Here is a 19,725-nt window from a genome sequence, read left to right on the forward strand (position 1 = left end):
CAAGAAGGATTAAATATATTTAAAATTCCTATGAAGTTAGGCATTTTTACTTTTCGTCCGTCTAAAAAATTTCTTTAAAGAATTATCTCTCTAAAGTTAGGAAATTTAACTTTTGGCCCCCTACTAAAATCGTCGCTAATTCAGTTGCTAATTAGTAAATCGTCACTAAAAACTGTTGCTAATTCAGTTGCTAAATTGTAAAAACCGTCGTTAAATTGTAGGAGGGAGCAAAAGTTAAAATTTCTAACTTTAGAGGGAGGATTCTTTAACGAAACTTTTTAGAGGAACGAAAACTAAAAATGTCTAACTTTAGAGGGTCTTTAAATAAATTTATTTCTTTTGAGAAATTTGAATCTTCCTTTTGGAGGAAAATTATCGTCTTAGAGAGTGATTTCGGAGAAATTATTCATGTCATTCTAAATGCTACAAGACTAAATATTGTACATTGTAGCATCAATTCACTCTACCTTTGAGTTTTGGCAATTTTGTTAGCTTTTAACTTTGACAAAAAGAGTAAGAGTCTCAAACCTACATCTTCATGTTCTGTCAATGAATTGAAAGAATTTTCAAATTGAATTTTAAAAGATGGAGATGAAAATGTTGGAGAAAATAATGATGGGGGAACTAAAATTAAAATACCATATGAGCTTTTCATCGAGGATTCAGGTGATCATATTGCTTCAATTATTGATACCACATATCTATCAATCTTAAAGAGAAAATAAATGATCCAACGTTTATTCAAAATATGGCAAGTTAGCACCTACAAATAATATTGTTGATATATTAAACAATTATGTTATGCCGCTAATTTCGAGTAAAGAAAAGACATACTTAAGTGTCGACAATCCATGTTCATTAGGTGAAAATAATAATATTTATAATGATATCTATACCTCTGAATTTTGTAACACCATTTTGTGACTATCAAATCATGAGTTTAAATTCAAAAGTGGTTTTCTAATAATGTTGTTGAGCAATAATATATAGTGATACATGACTTAAAATTATCCACATCGGAAATTATATGCTTGAAGGAAATTAGATATTACAAAATATTTTTGGACAAATGATTTTTATCCCAACATTGCCTTTCATCTAACCATAAAATTTCAATTACATTTCAATATAAGCAATTTTTTATTATTGTCTTTTTAGTGGTGACTATCAATAAAATTTAAGGGCAATCCCTCAAAATGTTGGTATATATCTTCCAAAACATTTCTTTTCACATGAGTAATTATATGTTGTTGTTTCACGCGTTATTTCATGTGTTGGATTAAAGATGCTTAAATGCGATGATAATAAATTTGTCTTCTGCAAAACTTATAATATAGTTTACAAATAAATCTTTTAGAATTTTTAGCATAGATAAATTGTATACACACTTTGATATCTATGATGATGTTTTTTTTAATTTCAATATTTATTAGTATCTACCACAATATATTTTTTATTATTTATTATATATTTTATTTCAATTTTTAATTACTCATTAAAACAATTAACTTCGCTTGCATCGTATGAGTTCAATTAGGGTTCTTATAGATAACTTCAATTGTACATATGTAGTATGCACCAAGAAAATAAAACACTTCTTCAAGATGGAAGAGTTTGGAAATGATAACTAATATTCACATTGGTATCTTAAAAATATTTCCATCTGTAGAGCCCAATAAAAACCAAACCGAAATCCCCACGGCCAAAACTTGTAATCCGAACAAGTTCTTCTCTTTGCTGAATGCGTCACTCTTTTCTGTAGTACTGTTTGCATGAGTGCTTGCTCCATCTGAAGGACTAGGTGCAGCACTAGGGCCAATATTTGTGGAGCCATTTTTCAATTGATAAAAAACTTGAGCCTCTGCTGATTTTGGATCCATGTGCAGCAACTCTAATTACATAAAAAAATATGAATAAAAAAAAAAAACTTCATGTTAAAAATTTAAAAACTACTAGTAAATGACCGACTATCAAGTACGGACACAGACATTGACATGTCGATATCAATAATAATTTTAAAAAAATAAATAATTTGAACGTAATTACAAACGAGTATTTTTTTTTTAAGAAGCGTCGGTGGTAACCGAATTAAAAACTTTACCGGGACATCTAGAGACATTGGCAGGGGCATTACAAACTTTAGGAAGATTCAAAGCCAAAGTGACATTAATAACTATACCACCCAAATCAGGATCATTACGGTCTTTGATAATTAAACACAAACACTTTTCGTTTGTCTTAAGGAGTGTCTTGAGACCATCACAACAATCTGTTGCTGGAGTTTTTCCTTCACCTTCAACATAAGGGAGACATGTTGCTAGACTTGCCAATTGTTCTGTGCATTCTTGTTTGTCTTTCGATGAATCTGACATTCCAATTCCAATTATCATTGATGCTAGAAGCAAGAAATGAACCATGGAGTTTGTGTTGTGGTGAAGCATTTTGTTTGTGTGGTGTTAAGAATTTGGAAAAGTGAATGTGTTGAAAGTAATGTGAGATTGGAAGTACTTAAATAGCATATGTTGTTGGTGAAGAATGTTATTTATCATATCTTACATAAAAAATTTTGATACCGACATCATCAGAATTAAAATTGTGATTACATTTTATGACTTATATATATATTTTAAATTATTGTTGATAATCATTGTATGTGTAGTTGATACTTGTGGTGTTGCATTTTTCTATTTATCATTTATATGAATATGAAAACATTTAATGGATTATATGAAGAGTAGGGTAGTTTTGAATTGAAATTGAAAAAGGAAAGAAAGGAATGGTATGAACAAAACTAGAAAAGTGCACTAAGTTAGTGAGTGGATCACTGCACCAACCAACCCACTAAGAGAATAAGGGGTAGAGCAAATTATGGCTTTTCGTGACATCTATGGATGACAAGTGTCTACAAAACATGACATCATATAATACCTTCTAATGACATCACAAAAAATTGAAATATCTAATCAATCATAAAGGCCTTAGAAGTTCTAAATTCTCCCATTTTCCAATTTCTTGAGGAAGTGCAGAAAGCTTGTAATACTGAGTGTCTTTAATGGGCTGATATCACAGACTCCATTAGGAAATACCACCAAATCTTTGCATTAACTCTTCTAGATCAATACAAAGTATTTCAGTATTAGAATCAAGTATGGTTCTGAATCACCTTGCAATTATTTCCTTCGCTATCTTTTGCCACAAGTCATAATTTCCATTTCTGAGTAGTAAACCTGCATTTGAGTGCAAGTAAATATGGTTAGTACATCAACCGATTAATTATGACGTAGTAAGCACCATTTTATATATACCCCGACATACCTAATTTTTTAAAAGATGCGTTCTATACACCGAAGTGAATTGCGAAGTGTGTGACTACGGTTGAAATCCTTCATTTGATGAGCTTTGATTCTCATTGATGGTGAAGAAATGTTGAGTAGCAGGCTGGCTAGCTAAGGCTTAGCAACATATCAAGGAAATGTCATGCCAAAGGCAAGGTGTGGTGAGCAGTATTGACCCCCTAAAGACATGTCCTCCTAACCTTGATCTGTTTTTTATTGCAATTTTGAGAAATACATGAGAGCAAGGTTGAATCCAAACTACTGCTGAGCCATTAGACAACACTCCAAGACATGCACAAGCTAAGTCATCAGATTTTGAAGACCAAGTTTGTTAAGATGAAATGCAATAAATATAGTTGGCTCTACCACAGGGTTCAGTTACTTACAACACAAGCTATGCACTCTAACCAATTCTTACTCTGATTAGTTGTTTGTTGCAATTAGTTAACCGATCCTAGAAGTTAGTGACAGTCTAGCTTCACTCTTGTAACAAGTTCCTGTGATTCACATTCTCACAGATCCTTCACAAAATATGATCTATGTTCATCTCAGTGAAAATCCAGCTCCATTGGTCAATCTTCTTCTTGATGGCAAGAACTACATTCTTAGCGACTTTAGAGAAGCTACAACTTATATCTTTGAAGTAGACATTCGTTTGAACCGCGCCTCAATGCAGAAACAAAATAGAGGCTAAATCTGCAGTTATGGAGAGAAATGATTCATTTTTAAAATATCAAAGAAAGATGCCACATAATTTCAAACAGTAAAACAAGTGCCAAATTTAAGCTTTGAAAATTTAGAGAATCACAAGTTTTTCATTTGAAAAGTCATATTAAATGTGGATAACATGCTAGTAACAACATGCACCTACACTAGCCAAGACTGGTAGCTTAAGCACAGACGAGGTAATTACTTTATTGAGCCCCTAAAGTTCCTGCAACACTAGCCAAGACTGGCAACTTAAACAAAGACGAGGTGATTCTCACCGTTGGTGAACAAATGTTGAGTGGCAGAAGGGATGGCTAGGGTTGATTCTCACTGTTGGTAAACAAATGTTGAGTGGCAGGCGGGCTACCTAAGGAGTTTGCTTTGCACTGATATTGTCACCTTTTTTGAGAGTGGTGTTAGAACCGTTATGTTCGAGTATATCTTGGTATTGAGAAAGTGCCCTTCTTAATTCATGTAGGTGACGGGATTCGTGAAAATATGGTTGTAATAAATCAATGATACAGCTTTGACTATGATCACAATTCTACACAAATGGCAAGAAGTGTAATTTTGTGGATAAATAAAATGCACCAACGCCTTACTAGTGTGATAGCAGCAAACAAGTACTATGATAAGTATTAGGAGAGAAATGAGATAGCAGCAAACAATATTGTAAGTTGCTCACTAGTTACCTAAATAATCTTGAACACTGCAACATTACTAAAAACCAAAAGACCGATAGTTGGGAAATGACAAACCTTTGTCTGCTTAATTCAAACAAGTTGCATAGAGAGCAAAACCAACATTCATCAAACCAAGGGAAAAAGGTGACACATACTTTACCACATTTTTGTGGCGACTTCTATTCACATTATTTTCCTTGCTGCAGTGATTCATCAACAAAAAGAAAACCAAGTAAGAAATTAAGAACCTAGCAATAGTATTGCAATATTCAAATGAAATGGAGATAAATCATATATTAATGCTATAAAACTGTACCAACCTTGAAGCATCTATTGCAGAGGTCTGTCCTGGTGTCAACTGCAAGGTATGGTGAGCAGTATTGAGCACCTAAAACTCCTGCAACACTAGCTAAGACTGGTAGCTTAAGCACAGACGAGGTAATTACTAAATTTTGACAAACGAATAACAACATATCAAGGAAATGGCATGCCAACTGCAGAAACTCCCATACCACCAGGATGCTGTTGGCCTTCAAACTTAGTAATTACTGCATCCAACCAAAATAGAACTATTAATTGCAAGCTTAAGAGAATAAAATATCTTATTACTAGGCTTGTTCTGCAATAACTACTGCTAGAAACAGGTGGACTGACAGCAGCTAAAGTTGCATCTGAATGCCATACATCCTAACATAACTCATATGCTTCGAGTACCAATCCAGACAATGTAATCTTTAAACTATTTTTATCTTCATTGGTTCTGATATTTACCATAGAATCAATTAGTGTGAAATTTGGCATGGTATTATATACATTTTCAATAACCAAGAAAAGTAAGAACCATAAAAGCATGCTTATGTGACCCATAAACCAGAATCCATATTTAGATCCCACACCTTCTCCAATCTAACAAAAAAGCTGCTATTTTCTGTTCTGTATGAGAACAAGATGATAATCAGATAAGCTGATCGGAGTATTCTGTTACGGCAGAGCTTTGGTTCCGATGCGGTGGATGGAGCTAACCTGCAAGGTTAGCACTCCAACGCTCAAGTTAGTGTATGAAATGAATAGTGGAATTCCAAATGGGGAAGAAGTTACCTGAAAATGGCGCACATTGCTTTCTTTTATAAAGGGGTTTGAACAATGCGGACGCCCGTAGGATGGATCTTATGGCCCTGATTGCTTCCTCCAAGGGAGTCACGAGTAACAAATTAATCTATACTTACCATGTTTTGCTTCTCCTGGGTACTAGGCATTGCTCCATACTAGGCCTTGGGGACCGGCCCAGAACACTTTCCATTATCCAACCAACCAAACAAGTACATAATAATTCAAAAAAGACAACAAAACAAAGCCTTTACTGTTATTTTAGCATTAAATTGACTAGTGCTTATTAAAAAGGACAACGTCTGCGGTTATTCAACATAACTGGATGATTGCAAGGACAGAAGCATAGTTCTAAATATATCACAAGCAAAATCATTTTAAACATTATACAAATAGGCATGTAATGACAGAGCACATATTGACAGAGAATAAGGAAGGGATAAACAAAAGGGCATGTTTGCATACAGAGACAGAGCAAATATATGTTTTATGTAGAACCGATATTAACAAACAAAACTCCAAAACACATGTATCATAATAGGTAAATAGCAACCAAAAAAAAGACTTATCTCAGAGGTATCTGGAGGGCTAGAAGTAATGTGTGGTTATCTTAGCGAATCAAACCCAAACATGGAAAATAACAAAAGAAAAGAAACATTAATAAGTGAGAAACAAGCAGTGGTATCAATGTATGAAAATTAAACATTGGCGCGACAGAGTGGACAAGTTTTCTTATTGTTAATTCATTTTTGAATGCACTCGGCATGAAATAGATGAGAGCAGCGCAACCGAATTGGGGTGCATTCAACCAAAACCAAAATAAAAATCAAAATACTAATTGCAAGCTTATTACTTATTACTAGGCTCGTTCTACAGGAAGTACTGTTAGAAACAGGTGGGATGACAGCAGGTAAAGTTGCTCCTGAATGCAATACATCCTAACAAACCTCATATGATTTGAGTACCAATCTAGACCATAAAATTTACCATAAAATCAATTAGTGAGAAATTTGGCAAGGTATATATAGATTTTCAATAACCAAAAAAAGAAATAACTGGTAAGAACCATAAAAGCATGCTTACATGACCCATAAGCCAGAATCCATATTAAGATCCCACACCTTCACCATTGTAACAAAAAAGATGTTACTTTCTGTTCTATATGAGAACAAAGCCTTTACTGTTACTGGACAACATAAACATCTGTTGTTATTCAGTATAACTGGATGATTGCAAGGACTGAAGCATAGTTCTAAATATTGACAAACAAAATCACTTTAAATATTGACAAAACAAAATCACAAAGATAGAGCTGTTTTTATGTAGAACCTTGAGTAACAAGAATTGTAATAAAGTAAAACATGAACAACAATTGCCCTTTTTAAATTGTCATTCAGCTTTTCCCACAACCTTATACAATCTTTCCCCTCAATAAAAAAGTTCAAAGTTCAACAGCAGCCTAATTTGAAACAATAAACCAAGTCCTAAATCACAAATTTTTCATTTAAAAAGTCATATTAAATGTGGATCATGAAACACCCAAGTTTTTCAAATAACACCATCCAAAGCTATACATTCTTCAAATAAGTTTTATGTAGAAGCATAGTTCTAAGTATTCACAAACAAAATAACCTATAACCTTAAACATCTGCAGTATTGACACAAAGAATAAAGAAATGATATACAAAAGAACAGGTTTGCACACAAAGACAGTGTGACAAACAAGTAGTAGTATCAATGTATGGAAATTAAACATCGGCGCGACAGAGAGGACAGTTTTTTCGAATGTTAATCCATTTCTGAATGCAGTGAGTATGAAAAACATGAGAGCAGCGCAACCGAATTGGCGTGGAAGAAGCATTAGGCAAGTCAACAAGACAAATGGAGCAGATGGATTCTACAGCATCTTCTGTTGATGTTGTAACATGTTCTTGAACATCCATCACCACAGCAGCAGAAGCCCTAGTAGTACCATTGTAGTGGTGGTGGGGATGAGCATGATTAAATGACCGTGTTGTTGGATGAATCCTTGATCTTCTTGGAATGTTGTTGGCCAAATGAGAATGATAGACAAGAGTTTCATCAACCACAGAGAAGGTTGGTGTTGATGAAACGCTGTTGTTGCGGTTGTGAGAAATTAATCTTGTTGGAAGATTGTTGTGGTTGTGAGACGAAGAAGAAGGTGGTGTTGTTGGGTGGTGGTAGTGAGACATGGTACGAGAATCAAAGAGAACAAAGACAGGTAACATGTTGTTGTTGTTGTTGTGGGTACGAGGATGTTGTTGTTCTAAATCAAAAAGAGCAACATCGTCAACAAGTGAAAGCGGTATCAACATTATTGTTACTGCACAAGTGATCGTTTGCGAAAGATAGATTTGCGGAGAGAGAGAGAGAGTATGAGGATGAATGTTAAGAGTGATAGCGCGAATTGTTATTTATAGAAGCTATGAGTACTCTTTTGTGACCGTTATGTTATGTGGAACTAAACAAACCCTAAAATCTTTTAAGGATTTACCATTAATCAACAAGATTTTTAAGGATCTTTCATTAAATGAAGCAAATAAGAATGTCTTGCCTCACAAGATTTCAATCTTTTTTTTGGGCTTCATTTTCAACTATTGGCCCAAATTAAATAGTTCAATAAATAGAGATTGATATCTTACATCTCACATTTTTTTAAAATTATTGTATTAGATAATTCGACCAAAGTACTATTTTTTACAATATTTAGGAATTTTCAAAAAATTATTGTATTTTTTAAAAAATTTTAAAGAAATGTCCCAATGTTTACAAGTATTTTTTTTTTTTAATATTTTATGTTTTTACTAGATTTTTTTCTTAATTAAGAAATATGCGGTATTTTTTTATGTATTTTTATGGGATTTTCAAAAGATTGGTATAAAAAGATTATGGCGTTTTTTTATAAGTCTGGCATGAATTCGTAAGTAAATGTCGATTTTTTCAAAATAAGTCTAACCTTTTCTCAAAATCAAAGAAAAGGGGCCCGCCTCATCCCACCTACTGAATAGTGAGGACACTGTCCTTTCTTTAAGTTTGGGGGAGTGGTGGCTAAAGTCATAACTCTTCTGATCACGCACCATCCATCAAATCAGCTATTTTTCTATTTTTATTTATTTTGTGTTTTGCTGTTGGCAGCCCTTTTAAAATCATTAATGAACTATTTTGTTTCTTTCTTTGTTTTAATTTTGTATTTTTATGTTAAAAAAAGATAATAATAATAATAATAATAATAATAGAGTTTAGTAGCCGCGTGTGACCTAGCCGGAGGTTCTTCCTTGGTTATTGGAGATTAGGTAGTGAGTCGATGCTCTGGTCATGTAACACTGGGTAGACTAGGTGTATTGAACTCATGTTATGTTTGTGTATGTATTATGCTATGACTGGTGAACTTATTTATTGGTTACATATCTTTTGAGAGGCTTACAAGCCAAACCTTTGATTATGTTTTATGTTGGATTGAGACTACTAGTCGATGTATGATCATGGTATGGGACATGAATCATTATAAATCACATGAGTATCATATATTTCCGCTGTGAATGCATATCCAGGTTAAATTGTGATTTGATATTGAGTGTTATTAAAAATGACCAGGAGTATTGTGCTGTATAGATAAATGCTGTCAGTTTTTTTTTAAGGTTTTTTTTTAGTTCTTCTAAAAGCCTCAATGTGACGCCCTTTTGAATTATATGCATGTTATTCTCTGATTATTTGTTAAATATTTTGGGGTATAAAAAGGGGTGTTACATTCATCGCCTACACCAAATGATTGGCTAGATCCGAGGGGTTGTGCCAACTATGCAGAAGTGTGTTTAATAGGCCTCGTATATGAGGTCTGCATTTGAGCCATATCAGAATCTAAAAAATGTGTTAAATTTGTATCGAATACATAGATGGCCTGTAATGTGATTAAGTCGTATCGAAATCGCATAATGTGTTAAGTCCACATCGGATACAGAACTGGGTGTAGAGTGTGCTTTAAGTCCTATCAAAATTGTAGAAATACGTTAAATCTGCACTGGAATACACGAAGGTCGTAGAGTCGCATAAGTGCAATAAATCTTTATCAGAAACGTATTCATACATTTATCTTTGTTCTCCTATTCCAGGCTTTCTAGCAAAAATAGGGAACAAGAAACACACAATAGAAGAATGGATATATATATATATATATATATATATATATATATATATATATATATATATATATATATATATATAGTCAGGGTGAATACCCCAAGGGTTACCTAAGAGTGGCCGAAATGGGTCCGGAGACTTTCTTTTCTCGGATTCCTAAGGAAGCTATTGATATTGTCTTGATGTCAAATTTATTATTTGTCCAGAATCTTCCTAAGGTGTATAAGATGGAAATGACCTATGAACTTGTTTATAGCATGTTTAAAATTGAATCTATTTTTTTTCTCGTCTCTGCTAGATAGGGTGATGTCTTGGCCCCGCATAGCTCCTTAAAGGAAAGGAATTCATGGAAAGAGAAAGCAGAAGCTTTGAAATTGAAGTGCACTAATATTCAGAAGGGGCTGGTTGTGTTGTATGAGGAAGTTAAAGCTGCTAACTCTCTAGGATGAAGTGGTCAGCCTAAGGCGTGAGCTCCATAATTCTCTTTAGCAAACTATGAAAGATATGCTTGGAGTTCGTGAACGAGTTATGGAGCATACGGGGAAGTTCTACCCCAGTGTTATAATTTCTACACAAGCGCTGGATTCTTTTAAGTCTGTTCACGGGGTAACTCATGGAGGTGATCCTGGTGCCTCGAATTGATTTTCCTTTTGTTTGTACTATTTATTTCCTGCAATGTTCCCAGGCCTTTGTTCCTTGGGTGTAATAATTTTTTATATTCAATGAAATATTTACCTGATATTTTCAAGTGCTGCTAGCTTTAGGGCTTTGTGTAAGAATTATTGTATATACCGTGAAACTACCTTGACCTCTTCCTCTTCCTTTTCCCCTGCATCTGCCTCCTCAAAAATTAGAGGTATTCGAATTAGTCAAGGCTTTAAGTTCTTGCCCCTCTTTGTCTTGTTTGTTGATTTTACTCTCATGAACCAGCAAGGAACTTTGCAATTTATCAATTATGAGTGAATCAATATCTTTGAATTCTTCAATGGAGAAAACAACAAAATTGAACGTTGTTGTCATTTATCTAAGAATCTTAATAATGGTCACATCATTCATCTTGTCTCTGTGAATTCTCGTTTTGTTGGCAATGATCATTGTTCTTCCAAAGAAATCTATGACAGACTCATTTGACTTCATACATAAAGTCTCAAATTCACTCTGCATGGCTTGAAGTTGCACTCGTCTTGCCTAGCATTCCCTTGAAACTTCTTCTTCATTGAGTTCCAACTTGCCAATATTCTTCGGACCTCAAGAAATTCTCCATTAACATGCTCCAATGGTCATAATGACCATCAAAATGAGAAATTGCAGCCTGCACAAAATTCTCATTGAAAGTTTCCATCAATCAGTTGATGTTTTTGCTCAAATCTCACTATGTTTCACTCATATTTTTCTCTAAATCAACTTGCTCTTGATACTACAGTAACTTAGAAAAGAGAGGCCCCAAAAACAGTTATTTTTATTGAATAATCAGTTAAAATAAAACTATTACAATGATGTTTAATACTCCCTCCGTTTTTTATTATAAGTCGTTTTAGACTTTTCACACTATTTAAGAAAAATAATAATTGTTGTATGAAAATAAGAAATTATGAAGGTTTTTACAAAATTATCCTTCATTAATGACATATGGAAGATAAATTTATATAATTGAAAGGAGAGAGAATAATAAATATTTAAGGATATAATAGGAAAAGTAGCATTAATTATTCATTGGAATTGTAAAGCGACTTATATTTAAATATAATTTTTTTTCCAAAATGACTTATAATAAAAAACGGAGGGAGTAAAGTTGAAAAACACTAACATATTTTTAAAATTCAGCCCCCTTACTAACTCAACTAAATATCCCTAAAGATTAGGACAAACTCAAAACAAATTTGTTTCAAACATAAATAATATAATAAATTAATATTTCTAATAAAAATTCATGAATTGTAATTAATATAATAAAATTTAATAAATACTGTATATGTTAGAAATTATGTTTCTCACACTTCTCAAGTAAATTTTATAACACTTTAATATTTAATTAATGAAAGCATTTAAGTTTGTTTTTGTCAACCAAAAAAATATAGATTTTATAAAACATGCCAATTATAAAATTTCACTTTACAAAAAATTAACAGACCTTCTATAATTATTGTGACAACGAATTTAATAAATTAAAATATATATCTAAACTATAGGATTGTTATTAAAACAAAATTAATAATGTAAGATAGTAGAGAACACATAAAAAGGTCATGGGGCAAGCAGTTCCAAACTTTATATACCAAAGATATAAAGTTAGTATGTCAAATAGAACAGATTATTTGGTGGGGGCTTTAGTCCCCAAATGCATGTACGCACATCCGCCCTGACTATCACCATTTTTTGTTGATGAGGAATTAACCAAGATTACTGGTTTAACAGTGTCAAGTGATAAACATACAAAATAAGGACGCAATCCTTTTTCAAGCACTAGCAACTTGCAAATGTTTCTAATCCTAACATTTCACAGCTGCTGGAAACTCTACAACTTGTAACAGTCAATATCAATACTAGTTACATAAACTTCCAATATGCATAGTATATTAGCATTTGCCTTGTTTAATTTTAAAGTGTGATTTGCAATTTCAATTGCATGTAAATGTAATATCAAACTTCAAATATGTAGAGCTAACAGACAAACAAAATACACCACGTTAATATTGCAAGTTGGCTTAATCTACCAACACGAGTCTCAAAATTGCGTGGTTTCTTTCAAATATATATATATATATATATATATATATATATATATATATATAAGTATATGTATGTAGAAGGACTTTGCCAGCAATAGCATCTACTCTTGGGCCAGAGGAGTCTCATTGAGGTTAATACAAGAATCCTTCTTGGTGATTGTGGATTTTGAGGTCTCTAATGGAGGAGAAAGATGAGGGGAAAAGGGTCCAGTGACATGTGACAAAGTAGCTGTGCTCACAGGGCGCCTCTCTGCTAGTGGCTTAACAGGAGAAGAAGGGGAAAGTGGCAATTTCCCAGTCTTGGTATTGGAGACAAGCTTGGGAGCTGATGTGGCAGAAGAGGAAACTGAGGTTGGGGTTGGGACAACAGTGAGTTCATCAAGGTTAGCCACAACATGAAGAGACACACTCATATTTGGCCACATAAAGGTCCCTCTTGGTTTGCAGATTTTAAAACCACTTTTCAGTCTTTCTATCTTTGCTGCCTTGTTCTCTGCTGCGCTGCCTCGTACCATTTGTGTGTCCGCTGATTTTGTTCCTTTGTCATTAGTACCTTCTTCAACCTCCCTTGTCACCTCTCCAATGTTTTCTGTCAATGATGATGTTGGTCCTAGCAATAACGCTGGTGGTGTTAATGATTCTGACATTGTGGGCTTCAGCATTCCAAGTTGGCCCTGCATTAAGTGTCTTTTTCATGAGTGGCAAGCAAATTCCATTTCATTTGATTTGAAAGGGAATAATTACAATATTGATTTTCTTTAGTCCTCAACAATTTATTCGCAAAGATGTGAATATAAAATGTAAAATAGCATCACACAATATCATAATGGGGGGATTTTAATACTTCTGTTAATACTGGAGTACTATAAAGTAAACTCTGGAGATATGCATAGATTTTTAGGGGAAAATACAAAGCAATTATTTGCATCATTATTATTTTATTTTGATGAAGGTATCATCATTATTTTGACAATGAAAACATTCAATCAATGAGCACTCAATTAAATATTTATGGTACCTCCATGTCATTCAAAGTTAGAGTAATTTCTTTTAGCTGTTCTTCAACTCTAGCCTTTTTATGAACCAGCTCAGCATAAATCTCCTGCTATATGAAAGATAGAAAAAGCATTAAAAGTGGATGCTGTATATACTCTAAATATGTAATGTGACTCTTCCAATCCCAAATAAACTATTCATGTAAGTCCTTAGCAATAAGCTGGGCCTACTGTGCTTCCCCTCACCTGCTTAGAGACCTGGGAATCATAGTCCCTATAGTTCACACTTGACAAACAAGGACTAGAAGTAACCACAATAGCCAAGGCTTCCTCTTCTTTTTTTGATTTGAGATCCAGCATATCTCTGTTTGCCGGTCAAGAAAATCGACCAATGAATAATAACCAATAATATCAGTGATTGAAATGAATCATTAAAAGATGGATGAAATTAGCCATACCGTTTCAACTTGATTATTTCCTCCCTTATCTCCCTGAGTTCATTTCTAGTAACATGTTCTGGTGAAATGCTGTCTCCAGGCTTCCATCCAGGTGGAGGAGTCCAGTAAGGATCTTGTACACCCATTTCTTTTCTGATATCAACGAGATCCGCACTCTCTAACCAGTATTCCATTGAACCTTCAGCATTGTGACGTCGTCGGAATCTTTCAACTCCTCCTGGTACCACTTTCCCAGCCATGTGCTTCAGCAAATGATCAAGTAAACCTGTGTCACCAATATACTTTCGTGCTTCTGATCTCAAGTCTTGCCTCATTATTGGATTTCCATACACAGCTTCCCTTTCCTTCATAACCTTCAACATATTCTCCTCTGCCATCTTATACCTTCAAATGTACAAGGTGACATATTTAACAGCAATGAAAGCAAGTGAAAAACTGAAGAGTATACTGAAAAAAGGTTATCTATTTGAATACAAAAACCCATTTACCTCTCAGCAGACCATCTGTCAATTGATACTTTCCGCCCTTTTTTGCTATAAACAACGAGTTGCTGCTGCTTAGTGTCGCTTACTGCTTTCTTAGACTTTTTAGCCCCACTGCTACTAGTCATATCTTGTTGATTTTTGAAGCTCTGACGAGTCATCCTCAGTACCCCAAAAGGAGCTAGCTTTACATCCTCCATTTCTTCTTCAACGTTCTTTCTCTTCTTATAAGTCCTTTCCCTTTTTTCCTTATGAAGTTGGTGTAAAGATTCAACCTTTTGTTCCTCATGGCGGCCGAGAAAGCAAACTTGCCTGCGTTGGCCCCACTGCACCATACCCGTGAACTTGAGCTGAGACCAACATGGACCCTGCTTGGAAACCAAACTAGAAGCAGCATCATTGATAACTGTACTGTTATGGTTTAGAAAGCTTTCTTCAGAGGGAGAGGCCCAGAAGCTCCATGAGTTTCTTTTCTGAGCAAATTCCTCAGCTGAGATGCTTCTGCAAAGTGTTTTGATGGCGAATTCCATTCCCATCACGTACTTGTCGTCAAGTGTGGGGATTTTCTTCCCGCCTGGCTTTCCAAAGCTTTGGTCGTTGAAATGAGTGCTAAGAGAGTGGAGGCTTGGATACCTCAGAGATACTTGTTGCTCCCCTTTGTCACAGACCTGTAGAATTCAAAATCCAGTAATGAATGAAACCCACCAAAGATACAATTTTTAGATTTATGTATAATGTTTAAAAAACTGAGCTTTGCATATCATATTCAAAAGAAAAAAAGAAGCTGTTTTTCAAAATGTATATGTATTACCATTACAATGCTCACACATTTTATTTGAGCAGGGCAATTCAGTGGAAGTTTGGAATGATCAATTTTATAAAATCGACCCACTTTAAACTCCTCAGAAGCCCCTGCAGTTTTTGTTGACAGTTTTGGTCAGAAACGAGGAAAGAATGGAGAGTAAGAAAAGAGTAAATGGATATATATACAAAAAACAAACAAGTGTAGTAAATTGTAATTTTGTTATATACAATTATTACCATATAATGAAGGTCAGCATTAGTGAATTAGCTTAAAATGTCAAGGGATGGAAATTAGACGGTGCAAAAAGGTTATAAAATGGCCATTTATAGGGACACCACCTTTGATATAAGGTGAATCAGACGTAGGTGAGGAGAGCAGGACATGTTTGGCCAAAGAAGGATTACTTTCGCTTTTGCCCTTGTCGACGTGGACGTGGTCCACTACCTGATTCAGAGTAAATAAAAGGGACACAATTTAGTTAAATCCCAACAAAATAATATTGTTTCTGAAAGATGAAACAAATATAAACAATACCCTTCATATATTTTTTTTATAAACGAAATTTATCAGTACAGTATATATTAATTATTATAGTAAAAAGGATACTTTTATTTTTGAATAAAAGCCAATCATACAAGAAAATAGAAATCAAAGTTCAATTTTATTTATGAAAAAGGAGATATTTTGTTAGGATGATTGCTTAGTGGAAACGCTAAAAATGTCACATTTTACTAAAAAGTACATTTTATATGGGTATTTTTCCTGTATAAATTTTATTGTAGTATTTCCTTTTACCCAACCTAATTTTATTTAATCTACCACATTGGTTATTAAAACCTTGGAAAAGAATGTCAAACAATGAATGTTGAGTATTGAAGCTTTATGATGAGAAAATATTTGCATCGTGTGTGACCAAGTATACATGCAAAATGAAATAGCACTGGAGAATGCGTGCGTGCGTGCATGAGGCCTTTGTCAAGATCTGAAAAGGGTCCCAGCGCGTGGGAAAGTTATTCCCTTTTTCAAACAAAATAACAGAATGAGGCGCGTGCAGTGTTTGTGTGCAAGAAATCGATGAGAGAGAAACCTACCAAATCATGAGCAGCAGGAAAATCACCACCACTCTCCTCCATAATCTGCACCACAGTCCACAACAACAGTGACGAACGATCGTAAAAAAAAACTTGATCACAGATCAAAAAACAAAAAAAAATCAACAACAATAAAGTAAGTACCATTCATGAATGGTTTTGAGACACATTCAATGAACTAGGATCGTTATCTGAATATAGTAGTAGTAATAAAGTAAAAAAAGTAAAAGCGAATTTGAAATTAATGCGAAACTGAGAATCGCTTTCAGGTAGTGTCGATTTGTCTTCAACTGTTGTCAGTGATGAACATTAAATGAATCCGAAAATGGCAAAAACATTTGTACTGAATCATATGCATAGACAAATACTGAAGCAAACAAACGATTCCGAATTGGTGCAAGAATGAAACAATGGTGCTATGAAGAATGAATTTTATGAAAAATGAAAGAAAAGTTGTTCATACCGTTCAGAGCGTTGTTTGTGTGGAAACGAGAAAATGATAGCAAAATCTGTTATACGTGCAAACCAAATGTGGCGAGAAGGTTAAATGCACGGAGAGTGGTAATGATTACTATTTTCTCTTTCGCGCTTCTGTGCATTATTTCCAAATTACCGATACGCCCCTGTTTGTTATTTCTATTGTGTTCACAATTTAAACCACAAGCGTTTTACTCCTGAGATTGTTAAGTGTCAAAAACAAGAAAAACAATAACTATCACTTTTTGGTACTTCAATGTTGCATTTTCAAACATAGTAAAATTTGTGGAGCTTCATGCATCATGCCTGCGAAATTTAATTATAGTAATACAACTATAATTTTTATTTTTGATATTGATACAACTATGTTATGAGGAAATGCGCTCTATGTTACACAATAACAAAATGCAGATAGCATCAAGTTTTCAATTTTAAAAACGTTGTACGAATGAAAACTCTATGTCCTTGGAAAAAATTGAAATTTCTTAATTGCTCATTTTTTTTATTTGATGATTTATTTGAAGTTATTATATATGAGTATAATCTTTTTGAAACCATATTAACATTTTGGATAGATTAAGTACAAACTATAAATAAAATAATTATGTAAAAAGATTTTGGTCTACACACTTAATTTTGCACCACTTAGGCGCCAATAAATTTTTAACTACTTAATTGTTAATAAAAACTAGTTGGCTACCCGTTCGATGCACGGAAATTTTGTTATATAAAATTATTGTAATGAAAAAAATTATAAAATTAATTTATAAGTTTAATAGATAAATTAAAATTATATTTGTCATTATTTTAATTTAAAAATAAATAAAATTCAAAAAAAAAATATAAAAAAAAAAAAGTCATATACATGCGTTGCGAGAGTTAATGTTATAGATTTATTAATATTAGTACAAATTTGTTGAAATTAATAAATAATTATAATAAATTAATAACACTTATTTAAAAATATTGAAATTTAAAATGGTGTTTGTAACTTCATCCATGACATAGTTATACCTGCAAAAACAAAAATAAAATGAAAGTAAAACATAACTATAAAATAGAATTTAACACTAAAATAAAAAGCTTTATCCATAATATGTTGATATGTACAAAAGTAGAATACATTACATTTTGTAATTGGAAATTTAAGTTGATATGTACATTTTACTCAAATCAATATGTCTTTCAATTAGTTAAAAGTCTAATTGCTAATCATTATTCTACATTGATTTTAACAATCACATGAACAATTAATAAATTAAAATGAATTTGATATTTTCCTCAAAATTTATTTTAAGAAATATATAAAAACTCATACTTTAAAGTTTATCATTTGTATTTAATTAAGTATTGTTATTTTATAAAAAAAATCACTACTTGAGAGTTATTGTCGCGAGGTTTGGATTTTATAAAATTTATAATATTTTGGTTAATAACTATTAATGTTTTATGAAAAATATCACTGCATAAGAGATTTTAGAGTTATGGGATTGTCATTTTCTTAACTTTTTTTTAAAGAAACTAAAAAATATATTACCAACAACCAAGAAAAAATGACGACTCCGTAATTGAAACTATCTAATACAATTTGTGATACATTGCATAGGATTGAGCCTCCAAAGATTATGTTCAACCCTGAAACCCATAAAGTAAGATTTCAGCCACCAGTACGTTTGAAGCTTTACCTTTTCTACTATTGTCATCATCGACAAACCCGTATTCTGAAATATCCGCTGGTTTCGCGCTTTCCAAATTTCCCACACGGTCGATATCCAACAGACATGCAAAACAATACGATACTCCCTCTCCTCACCCGCCAAAGCAACAAACGAGTCGTGATGAACCCTCCATTGACCCTGACAGACCGTCAAAAAACTAAATCACCCTGTTAAGATCGGCCAAACACCACTAAAATGCGGACACCGAACAAAACTATGATCCTTATACTCAATCTGACCACAATCATTAGCACAAGTCTGATTCTCATCCGACAAAATATTACGCCGCATCAAATTATCCTTTGTCCGTAATCTACTACAAAATAAACGCCAAATACAAATATTTACCTTGAGAGGGACCACTTTCGACCACCAAACCTGAGACCCACCTAACATTTGAACCTCCGTTGGCTTCGTTAACAAATGATAAACAGTGCTTACATTATAACACTTAGAAGAATGAAGCCGCCAAATCCAATAATCTTCCACCGCCTCCTTAAATTCCACAGTCTGAAGCTCCCGAATACACTCCCCAACCAACTCTTCCTCCCACGCAAACAACCGTCTCCGCCAACGTCAAGCCAGACCCCCCTCACCCCACCCTAAGTTAAACATCTGAGCTACCGATGCTTCCTTATATTCTGGCAAGTCAAAAAGCCGCCTAAATTTATCCATCAACACCCCTCCCTCCAGCCACGGATTCCTCCAGAACAAGGAATTCTCACCATTACCAACCACTCGGTTAAAATTCTCATCCATCCACCCAGGAACATTCGACCCCACCCCTTGACGGATTCAGTTCACACTCTGCCACCCCACTGACCCCCTGATGCCCTTATATTCAATCGGCCCCCATTCTCACCATATCTGGATGCTAACACACGATACCACAAACTTGTCTTCTCCTCCAACATCCTTCAACAACATTTCCCCAAAAGAGCCTCATTAAACTCCCTTAACTTTCGCACTCCCAACCCAC

At 33.8% G+C, this 19,725-nt stretch overlaps 3 protein-coding genes across 3 annotated transcripts; all 3 read right to left on the reverse strand.

Moving 5' to 3' along the window:
* Window positions 1–1,524: 1,524 nt before the first annotated feature.
* Window positions 1,525–2,563, reverse strand: LOC131621810 (non-specific lipid transfer protein GPI-anchored 14-like). Its single transcript, XM_058892850.1, has 2 exons — window positions 2,102–2,563; window positions 1,525–1,891 (listed from the first exon to the last, which is right to left on the reverse strand). The coding sequence occupies exons 1-2, from the start codon at window positions 2,439–2,441 to the stop codon at window positions 1,635–1,637; spliced, it is 597 nt and encodes a 198-aa protein (XP_058748833.1). The 5' UTR covers window positions 2,442–2,563; the 3' UTR covers window positions 1,525–1,634.
* Window positions 2,564–7,581: 5,018 nt separating this feature from the next.
* LOC131593264 (probable E3 ubiquitin-protein ligase RHA4A) lies at window positions 7,582–8,169 on the reverse strand. The gene has a single exon (XM_058865632.1). The coding sequence runs from the start codon at window positions 8,167–8,169 to the stop codon at window positions 7,582–7,584; it is 588 nt and encodes a 195-aa protein (XP_058721615.1).
* A 4,652-nt stretch (window positions 8,170–12,821) lies between these two features.
* Window positions 12,822–19,505, reverse strand: LOC131593274 (protein DYAD-like). The gene is made up of 11 exons (XM_058865644.1): window positions 19,371–19,505; window positions 18,913–19,157; window positions 18,021–18,042; window positions 16,552–16,596; window positions 15,871–15,904; window positions 15,467–15,567; window positions 14,662–15,323; window positions 14,174–14,557; window positions 13,962–14,079; window positions 13,739–13,822; window positions 12,822–13,394 (listed from the first exon to the last, which is right to left on the reverse strand). Exons 1-11 carry the CDS (start codon window positions 19,503–19,505, stop codon window positions 12,822–12,824), a joined length of 2,403 nt encoding a protein of 800 aa, XP_058721627.1.
* Between the last annotated feature and the right edge of the window lie 220 nt (window positions 19,506–19,725).

Source organism: Vicia villosa, linkage group LG1 (genome assembly GCF_029867415.1).
Source record: "Vicia villosa cultivar HV-30 ecotype Madison, WI linkage group LG1, Vvil1.0, whole genome shotgun sequence".
In the NCBI taxonomy this organism is placed as follows: Eukaryota; Viridiplantae; Streptophyta; class Magnoliopsida; order Fabales; family Fabaceae; genus Vicia; species Vicia villosa.

Bases quoted from the DNA above. Each gene is read 5' to 3' on its own strand.
- LOC131593274 (XM_058865644.1), bottom strand. From the start codon at position 19,505: ATGGATGAGAATTTTAACCGAGTGGTTGGTAATGGTGAGAATTCCTTG. The intron at 19,158-19,370 runs GTAGCTCAGATG...TTGTTAACGAAG, and splicing joins CAGAATATAAGGAAGCATCG to CCAACGGAGGTTCAAATGTT. The intron at 15,905-16,551 runs GTAGGTTTCTCT...ACTCTGAATCAG, and splicing joins TTCCTGCTGCTCATGATTTG to GTAGTGGACCACGTCCACGT.
- LOC131621810 (XM_058892850.1), bottom strand. From the start codon at position 2,441: ATGCTTCACCACAACACAAACTCCATGGTTCATTTCTTGCTTCTAGCA. The intron at 1,892-2,101 runs GTAAAGTTTTTA...TTATGTAATTAG, and splicing joins CAATGTCTCTAGATGTCCCG to AGTTGCTGCACATGGATCCA.
- LOC131593264 (XM_058865632.1), bottom strand. From the start codon at position 8,169: ATGTTGATACCGCTTTCACTTGTTGACGATGTTGCTCTTTTTGATTTA.